This window comes from Octodon degus, unplaced genomic scaffold (genome assembly GCF_000260255.1).
Source record: "Octodon degus isolate 3935 unplaced genomic scaffold, OctDeg1.0 scaffold00002, whole genome shotgun sequence".
NCBI lineage: Eukaryota > Metazoa > Chordata > Mammalia > Rodentia > Octodontidae > Octodon > Octodon degus.
Genome location: NW_004524578.1, coordinates 12347123 through 12357293, shown reverse-complemented (window position 1 = coordinate 12357293; position 10171 = coordinate 12347123). Strand labels below are relative to the sequence as shown.

At 38.6% G+C, this 10171-nt stretch overlaps 1 protein-coding gene and 1 long non-coding RNA gene across 9 annotated transcripts in view; both read left to right on the top strand.

Moving 5' to 3' along the window:
- LOC111815427 overlaps nucleotides 1-2304 on the top strand; it is a 16374-nt gene extending 14070 nt beyond the window's left edge. For all 4 annotated transcript variants that reach the window (XR_002820123.1, XR_002820126.1, XR_002820125.1 and 1 more), the window contains exon 5: nucleotides 2003-2304. This is a non-coding gene — a long non-coding RNA (uncharacterized LOC111815427). The remainder of the gene's footprint in view (nucleotides 1-2002) is intronic.
- A 2248-nt stretch (nucleotides 2305-4552) lies between these two features.
- Chd2 (chromodomain helicase DNA binding protein 2) overlaps nucleotides 4553-10171 on the top strand; it is a 152612-nt gene continuing 146993 nt past the window's right edge. For 3 of the 5 annotated variants that reach the window (XR_002820119.1, XR_002820118.1, XM_023710091.1), the window contains exons 1-2: nucleotides 4557-5082; nucleotides 5414-5547. Coding sequence is in view for 1 of the 5 variants with exons in the window: in XM_023710091.1 (XP_023565859.1) it covers nucleotides 5486-5547 (62 nt within the window). In the remaining 4 variants the exon portion in view is untranslated. Of the gene's footprint in view, nucleotides 5083-5413; nucleotides 5548-10171 lie in introns of all 5 variants that reach the window. The other 2 variants (XR_002820121.1, XR_002820120.1) reach the window with 2 other exon arrangements.

Genomic DNA, 10171 nt, shown 5'->3' with positions numbered 1-10171 from the left:
TTTGCTTGTTAGTAAAATTTTCAGTTTTGGCTTTGAATTGGCCTTGGAGCACTCCAGATTGATTGTGACTTTCCAGTGTCATAAGAGTTGTGTTCTTTCTCTTGTGGCATTTTTTACCCTTTTGAAAAAACATACATGACAGCATAACAATGCTGCTTTCTAATCTCTTGTCATACACACCAGTGCAATTTCTGAATAATTTTGGAATGATTCTAATGTTATTAGGACTTTCTTGAATAAAATCATGGTTTTAGAAGACAATTTATTATGATCTGTGTCAGTGATGGTGAACCTTTAGAGCTTTCAGTGATAAAGCCCATTGTGGCACATATGCCCATGGGTTTACCACCACTGTTTAGGTAAGTCTATCTTCCCTTACATGGCAGAATATAAAGCCTGATGTATCATTTCATATGCCAGATTACACCAGTAGCTACCAGAGTGACTAACTTGGTCACTGTTCATTAAATTATTTACATAACCAATTTCATTTAAAGGTTGATCTTATATTGTAACAGTAGATTATAATTGTCAGTATTTTCTTAAAATACCATAATTCTAAGAAAAGAACAAGTCAAAATGGAACATGTTTACTGATAGAAGAAATCTGGGTTAATTCTCACATTAAAATTAGAGGGCCTGCTGTGCTGGCCCTGCCCCCCGGGGCATGCTGAGACAGCGAATGAGATTGGGCATGGTGTGCACCTGCAATCCCAGCGCTTGGGAGGCTGAAAACAGGAGAACCACTATGAGTCCGATTTATGTAGTGAGACCTTGAACACCCTGTAGACCCTGTACCAAATACATTAAGAAAAAAATAGTGATAATTGTGACACTTCTTTTCAGTTAGTGCTGTTTAATAGAGGTGCAACAGTATTTTGGGGTAACCAAAAGCTCATTAAGTAGATCTTTGTATTGTCTATAGTAGCAATTTGTCTTGATTATAGTCAAGGAGACAAATTAGTGTAAGAACTAAAATACCCTAATTTGCATTTCCAAGGTAGACATTTTGACTGCATCTCCGCACATTGAGTTGGAGAGTTTCACAACTCATATAGAGACCAGGGTTAAAAGTTGTTTTTACAATTTTGTATATGTAATCATGTTCCATCCAGATCATTTATGTGGTGGTAAAATCACCTGGCTTCAACTTTGCCATTTGGTGTAGATTATTATTATTATTATTATTATTATTTCATTTTATTTTTTGTGGAACTGGGGATTGAACTCAGGCCCTTGTGCTTGCCAGGCAAGTGCTTATTCTACTGAGCTATCTCCCCAGCCCCTCAGTGTAGATTATTGAAAAAGATTTATTTTTCTTTGAGGAAAATGTAAAAATGGAGCAAAGGGTTATTTTAGTTAAGAAATTTGAAGAGATAGCATTTTATAGTGAATACCAAATAAGCCAGGCAGATATTTTGCACTTTTTGTTAGTTTTTTCCTCTGAAGGTTCCACATTTTCTGCAGTTCTCAAATAATAGAAACTAAACCAGATCCATCTATCCTATATAGGTCATCTGTGTTAATCTGGTCAAAATTAACTTGGTAGACTGGAAAAGTACGCTGTGATCCAGTGCTTTGCTTTTTAAAATTCCCTTTAGATTCTTTGCCATAATTTTGTTTGAGCTTGGAAACTTTCATGTTTGAGATTTAGGATCTGCAAGGATTCTGTAATTAAGCTTTTCTGGAATTCTAGAGTTTTGTTTTTGCCTTGCATATATGTAATGTAAAGATGCTAGTGGTAAATAGCAAAAATTTGACTGTGGATACAAATGCATCTGTGACAAGTGTTACTTGTATGCAGTCTTCGGATCTCTGAGAAGCTGTAAATGTGTCTGTATTGCAAACAACTTTATTTCTTTGGATAGTTAAAAGCTGTTACAGGGTAAAAGTTTGGTGTATGGTAGGGTATCTTTAAGGTGGGTGGATGTTTTCTATTTGAAGGCGCATAAGATTATTGGCATTCCAACAGCATTTTTTTTCTTTCAATTTTTTTATCAAGCACCCAGTCAGCTTGAAGAGTCTCAAAAGGACCCTACCACTGAGAAATCAAGATGGCAGTCCACTATGGGGAATTGAGGAAAATGGATTAATACGAGAGTGCTGTGATAAAATACCACCAAGACAGGGTTCTTTTAACATGGATTCAGTGAAATGAATGAAACCTATGTTACCCAAGAAATGGACAGTGGATTTGACTTTCTAAAAGACTTTTGCATCATTTAAACTAGTTCATTTTTAATATTTGGAGAAGATGATAACACAGATGATAGTGTGTATGCCAGATTTTGATTTGTTTGAATATGACTTCATGGAATGTTAACTTTAATAAAGTTTCTAACGTTTAAAACATTTCTCAGTTTGGGCCTTGTTTTTTTTTTTTTTTTTCAAGTGAAAGTTTCATTACATGTTCAATTATCATGTTAATAACACTTTAATTCTTACAGTTGCCAAGCAGTATACTCAATAAAATGGTAACATGGAAATGATAATGTTTGAATATGTTTCACTTGGTTGATAAAGATTTGTAGTTTCTCACAAAACTATGGGAATTTTATCTGTGCTTTGGGATGGTTATTAGGTTAAAATGTTATTTTGTTCAGGTTTGTTTTAAATTTTGAGTGAATTTCCTTAGATTTCTTTGTGCTTTCTTGAAACACCTTACAAAACAACTTAATGAGTGGGTAATAATGAGCTTTTAATCTACCATGAGATTTAATGAACTTTTAAAGTGATGTGTTTTGTTGCTCTAAAACCTAGGATGATATAGTATTTGTCTGAATTATTTTGAGTTGATTGAATCGGTTTCTTTTACTTGTGCATTTTAATGTTATAAATAAAGTATCTCACAAGGGAATGTTCATTTGAGTATTTCAGCTTATATCTCTTTTAATGTTAAGGAAAGAAATGTTGGATTTATAGGGAAGTGTCCTTAGGGTATATACAAACTAGCTTAAATCTTTGGTGGGAATGATGGCTAGAATACATTGTATTTACATTTGAAATAGGATTTATGTTTTATGTTTTCCTTACTGGAAATTTAGATTAATTGAATTACACTATGCCCTCCATTACCATCTGTATTTGAATTTTAATTGCTAGACTTCCTTTTTTTTGCTAATCAACTAATACCAGTTCAGTAGGCTTTGATAGACCAGATAGATCATTATTTTCCAGTATTATAGAGAAGAAAGAATAGTTTAACTTAATTTGTTGTTACTTTGCAAGAAATAATCATACTGTGATAAATGTAAACAGTACCATTGTGCGCATGTCCATGGTCAGTACATTTATGGTGTTTTTTCACTGTTTGTGGTTGGTTGATCTTCATATAAATTCAAAAGGGATTTTGGATTTTAATTTGATATAAAAGTTAATAGAATTTAAAGTTTTGATTATAGTTTATTAGAGTCAATGCCTTTGCTTTTGTTGGTTGCAAATCTACAGTAGATTGCCCTAGCATGGGAATGACACATTTCTCTGATAGATTATAATGTTGAATTAGAAAAATTGATTGGATTTTTTAGGGCATGTGAATCAATGTTTACTGCTGTATGGGTGTTTGATGAGGACTTGTGAGTAATTGTTTCTCCCATTAGTAGTTTTGTTTCTGTATATTTTGAGGTTTTGATTTTCGGAAGAGTTTTTCCTGTGACATTACTTTGATAATTTGCTGTCAGATATGACCTATTGCTATAATGTCATGGTTGAAATGGGTCTATAGAGTTTGAGTTGAAACATGAGGGATGGGTTGGGATATGTACTCTGTTGGTTTTGGAGGTGGAGTTTCATGTTTCTTGATTTAAAGATCACTATAGTTGGACTGTATGTTTGAGTTTGAAGACCTTTGTTTTGCCTAAATCAGTATAATTATGAGATCATTGGTGGTTTAAGTTTTCAAGATTATATAATGGGTTAAATAATTTCATGAAAGTGAAAAGAATACTGAATTTCCTAAAAAAAAACAGGTTGTTAATTTTTGCCCCATGCAACTGAACACTAGGGAGGCGCTCTTGAGTTGTAAAATTTACCCCTGTCTTCCAATTGGGATGGAAAATTCCTCCTTAAATTTTGGCTTTATATGATTTTTAGGCAACATAAAGAAAGCAGACAATGTATTTAACTTATAAAACGGTGTACTTTTATTTAGAAGCTATTTTGCCCTTGGGGGGGCTAATTTTTTGAAAGATTAGTACTTAATATGGGCTTTAGATTTTCTAAGAATTATCCTTATTTCAAAATGGCTTGATAAAACACCACTTCCTGTCCAGGGAGGAAGTTATTTTAGCTCAAGGACTGAAATATTTAGCAGATCTTTAGACAAAAGGAACAAATTACATTTCTCTCTGGCTTAAAAAGGGTGCTTGAGCCAGAGGGGGTTAAGAAGCCCTTCCCCCTCCCTCTGATGGGGTGGTCTGGAGGGGCAGGGAGGGGTGGGGGTGGGGGTCTTTAGGCTCCCTGGGATGGAGGATCTTTTTTTTTTTTTTTTTTTTTTTTTTTGGTGGAGATGAAGGGGTGGGTCTATGGTACATCACCTGAGTTGTGGGGTAAATGTAGAGAGTGTCAATCAAAGGCAGAGCTCTCAGAGCTGGGAAGGAGGCTCTAGATGGCGGCTGTGCCTTAGAGAGAGCGCGCTCAGCTCCCTGCCTTCGCCTCACTTTACGCAACTTTCCCTAACTTTCGGGCAGCCTCAGGGGGCCCCCGCAGCCCCCTGCCTCTCCTAGTGACTTACTGGGGTCGATTTGAACCTTTTTAAGGGAGAAAAGCAGCTTTTGGGAGCTTTCTTTTTCTGCCTTGTTGGAAAGAAGCAGCCGTACTGAGAGCCCAGGTCGTTGTTTTTTCCAGCTTAGAAGCCATGGCGCACCTCCATTTTTGTGCGCTCTCTTAATGAGGTTTTTCTCTCTTCCGGACCCTTTATAGTTTTAATTATTGCTTTATTTTTTGATCAGCTAACATATTTGAGGATTATTTTATTTATTTTTCGTTTTTTACCGGAAGATTTTGCCTTTATTTTTAATTCTTTTGGATCTGATATTCTACCAGTAGCTAGGACTCCTGCTTTGGACATACTACATGGATCAGGTAAGTTGACTATCACTAGTGATAATTTCAAAGATTTATGTGTTAAAGTTTGCTTTATTTTTTTTTAAATATGAGAAATTCCTGGATGACGCAGTAAGATACAGATATTGTTATTTGTGTTCACTGTGTTACTTTGAGAAACTTTCCTTATTGATAGTGATGCTTTCACTGTTGGGCTTATCCTAATTTTTTTAAAAAATAGTAATATTTTGTTTTCATGCTTTCCGTTGTTGTAGTATATTAATGTCCTTAACATGGACCGGACTTCGTTCTTGTTACTAAAAACCATCCTTAGAAACCGGGACCTTACCTTTCTTTCAACTTTTGACAGTAAATACCTGGGCACAGGACTTCAAAGCAAACACAGATTCCCCTTCCCCCCTTAATATTTAAGAATTAAAAGATGATGAGAAATAAGGACAAAAGCCAAGAGGAGGACAGTTCGCTACACAGCAATGTATCGAGGTATGAGCTATCAACTTTCTTCCTTTTTGTCTTTTTTGGGGGGGAACCTCAGCTCACAATTGTTTACCTTGACAGACATAGATTGCTGTCTGTGTTATTGTAAGTATTTTTCTAATTTGGGCTCTTTTTTTAAAAGCGTGACCTTGAGATTGTTAATATGCCACACCCTAATTTTTTGGTAGCAATTTATGAAAGTTGAGTTGTGACTTAAGGCCTCTTACAGTAGTCAAAAGCTAAGGTACCTTTATTCAAAGGGGCCTTTTCTCTTAACTACAGTTTTTCTGTCAGTAAATTTCAGGTTTTAGGTTTTTGTGCTGCAGAAAAATGACCTTGTCGGTTTAGCCATTGCTGCATTGCACCATTTTACATACAAGGCAGATTTTTTCTTTGAAGAATCTCAGACATCCAAACTTGTAACTGAGGGCCATACAGGAGCCTTGTAGTAGTAAATTATAGTAAATAGACATTTGAGACAGTCATATGAATGAAAAAATGTACATTTGAAAATGAAATTGCAAAAAACACCCTTTGACTGATGCCTCTCAGTTTGTATTTTTATTGACTTATTTCTTTTGATATAGTTGGCATTTTAGGAAATTTTGATGATTTGTCAAAATCTTTACTTGGTTACAGTGCCTGAATTTATGAAATCAAACCTGTAATCACAGAAATCCTGGAATGCTGTTAATATGCTTCTGCTTTTTTTTTTTTTTTACTGTGATTATGTTTATAGTTGTATGTTTTACATTTTAACATTTTGAGGTTTGCATCTGTATGCTTATATTGTGACAGTGCTTTGTGAATGACAGATGTAGTATTTTATCTTCACATTTTAGTTGTTGTTCCTTTAAATTTATTGATTTATTTCGACAGAGTCCCCGGGAATGGTTTATCTTCTGAAGCTTACAAATGTACTTTTTCAAGTCATGATTTGTTTCCCATTCCCTGGAGTAGCTTATTAGTGACTTAAATAATAAAGCCTCTAAGACATTTTTGTTGTATGATTTCTGTATCCTAATTTTAAAAGTACATAAATACATTTCTTGATGTGTTCTTGTTACAAATCTTAATTAGCATGTGATTGGTTATTGGTTATGTTATTTTTTTTTTTCCTTCAGGTTCGATTTTTTTTTTTTTTTTGCATTTTCTATGAAAAGAATTGTTAGGCTAATGAATTTGGAAGCTTTGAGTACAGTTTGTTACGAATGTTTAATTTTGACCAAATATATTTTGAGTCTTGATTTTAAAATACACTCCCAAGTTCTGTTGCAAATTGAGTTGTCAAAAACAGTTTGGATGTTTTCTGAATAAATTCCCCAGGTAATTACTAGGTTTTATATATAGGACGAAAAAACTTACTGCTAATGCTAAACTGATTTTTCTGGAAAGTAACAACAGTTTCAAGAAATAAAAACCGCAGCTATATTTGACAGATTACTAAAGATTTTACATTAAAATTATTACTTCCTTGAGTTTATGATTTGCATAGTCTCACATGAGTTTTGCCTTTCTATCAAGGTTTGTGATTAACTTCAGTTTTCACATAATGCCCTACCTTATTGGAGCAGTGCTATTACTTTTCTAGTATTTTTACTCTTGGAAAACTATTTGTAAGTTGTCATGTATTTGATTACCCACAGTGGAGTGCAGCAGAACAAGAAACGTGTTTTTGATGCCTTATTCCCAAGTACACTTGGAGTCATATACCTGATGAATGTCCAGAAATACTTGAGACTCCTTGAAAATGGAGTTGTTTTTAAATAACTTCTACTCTTTGAGTTGCATACATTACTAATACACGTACCTAATTGTGACATCACTTCCTTTTAAGATTGTAAATCCCAAAGGTTGTTACATAGGTTGTTTCAGTGTAGTCAGTTGTTACTACTTGTAGAGAGCTGAAGTTGAGAGGGCTGACTGACACTGTATCTGGTGCTTGGTTTCTGTGTCAATTTTTCTGTAAGGACCAAAGTTTTAATGGCACAAAGAGTAGTGTTTAGGAGATGCCACAAAAATCACCTTGCAGCCTGAGTCTATGGAAAGGAGTTTGTAGGTCAGGTAAACGTTGGTCTGAGAAGTATTTTAGGAAACAGAATTGAGTGTTTTAAGTAAAATGCTTTTATGTTTTTGGAGCCAGTACAGCCTTCAGAGTTGTTATGTAAGTCTTATTCTTTTGACATTAACGCTTAGCTGTAATGTTCTTTGTATATCCCTTTTTTCATATTTAAGTCTTTCATAAACGGATTTGAAAAATTGGATTTTTGAATACTAAAAAACATTTTTAAGTGATGGACATGTAGGCACACATTTTATCCAAATTTGCCGTTGAGCATAACTTCAGAATATCAAAGAACGACACTGGGGAGAAGTAAATGTGCTTGGAACTTCGTGTACCCCGATTTGTGTGTTCTAGGACGCTGCGCTTGCAATTTAAATTTGGTTTTTCTCGAAATTGCCCTCGAGCCAGTAGATTGGTAACCTGAGGTGCGGGCAGAGGGCCTGTCCTCTCCGCTGTGCTCAGAGGCTGAGAAGAAGGGGCTTAGTGCAGGGCGTGTGGATTGGGACGGGCAGCCATTTTATGACGCTGGCAATACTTTAGAAATCGGGAATTTAGAGGAGGCTGAAAATACACGAATCGAAACCTGAAATCCAAAGCATTTTTACTCTCCTTCGCCCCTTTTTCGTGCAGTGGGACAGAAATAAAGGGCAACTTGGTAATTAGCACAGGCAACAACTCAGTGAGCCCTTGGCAGCTTGGTGCAGGTCCAGCTCAGTCACAAAATGGCTGTTCCTTTGTGCCGCAGCGCTGACAGACATACTGCATTGCACTGTGTACTCGCCAAACAGCAGGAAGTTGCCGTGCGGAGTTCAAAGGCCGGCCGGCGCCGGCGCAGGCAGCTGATTGGCTTCGCGCGCGGCTGGTAACAGCCGGGTCAACAGCGGCGCCTCAGACTGGGCCCGCCCCGTGACGTCACCGCCACGCCGCGGGGCGGGCGGGCGCAGTGACGTGACCGCGTGCGCGCGTCGCGTGCGTCGGGCTGGGAGGAGGGTCCGGTGCTTTCCGGCAGGCGCAGGTTTTCCGGGTTCTCTGGTTGGCAGTGATCTGCTGTTCTTTCAGCGTCCACGCCCTACGGGGTGATTTCCTTTGCGCGTTCCTGGGAATAGTTTTCTGTTTCAATAGCTGTTTCTACTTTTAGAGACGAAAGGCACGAGCCGGAAATTCTCGAGTAGAAGTCCTAGTTTAAAACCAGTTTTCGCTTTCCCGTCTCCTACCGCAGGGGCTTCTCGTTTGTACCGTTCAGTCCTCGTTCTGCGCGAGGGCCTGCCGAGCGCAGCTCTGTCACTGTCGGCGACGGGGCTCCGGCGGGGCGCGCTCCGATGCGCCTCGCGGGCGGCGCCGCCCACCATGGCCCCTAGAGCCGGGCGCGCCCCGAGCCGGCCCGCCGCCCCGCCGCCGAGCGCGCGCGCGGCTCCTTACGCGCTCTCCCGGGCCCCTGATGGAGACGCTCAGGTCAGTATGTGTTCAGCGCCGGCTGGGGAGAGCCCTCCCCAGGCGTGGAGTGACTGACAAGTGAGAAAGCACCAGGCGACCTAGCGTGCGGAGCTGGAGCCGCGGCCTCGCGGGAGGGCCTGCCGGTGCGCGCCTTGGGGTTTGAGGAGGGCGTAGTTTACCCACGACGCCTCTGTGCCTCTGTAATTAAGTCGCAAACAACGAATTTGGACACAAAGAAACCTCCTGTGGTAGCTAGCCACTGGCAAGTTTTTTCGGCTGTGGTGCAATTGGCCCTCTTTCAGGGTTAAGTAACTACACGTTGAGTAAAACAGCTTTGAGAGGTATGAGGACTTCTTCAATGTAGGCAGAGATGCTTACTTAGGCATGTCTCACATTTCTGAGTGTGAAAAATAGTGAAAGCAGTCCCTATAATAATAGCTATTGCCTGGGCGTGGTGGTGCATGCCTGTAATCCCAGCACTCAGGAGGCTGAGGCAGGAGGGTCCTTGTTTTTTTTTTTTTTTGTATTTTAGGAAAAGGTCTAGGGAGTGTTCAGGGTCTCACTACTAGAACTGACACTCATAGTGATCTGCCTGTTTACAGCCTCCCAAGAGCTGGAATTACAGGCACACGCGCCACCACGCCCAGTCTTCGTTGTGGTTTTGAGGCCAGCCAGGGCAACAAAGTGAGCTCAAGGCCTGCCAGAATTGCATACTGAGACCCTGTCTCGAAAAGACCATGAAAAAAACGTATTGATTCTCACAATCTAGGTTCACTGATAAAATTCTTAGGAAAATTTCCGCAAAGTACCTGAATTACTTAAAAGTTTCAGTGTGTTAAAGGCAAGGTTTTCACCAAAAATTAGTGACCTTAAGAAACTGCGTAAATGTATATAGTCTGTTTATGTAGCATCCATTAAGACTTAATTTTGAAGATGAGCATTAAGTAATGTGGTTTCTTAACATTTTAAACTTACCTCCCAGGGTTTCTCTTTTTGCTCTGTATTGCAACTAAATTACACATACATTTTAAAAAGTATATGTATTTATTTATTTTTAAACATTTATTTATCTTGTGTGTGTGTGGCCAGCTCAGCCCACCAGGGGGCGGGGCTGGCTGGCATGTGGTGCTG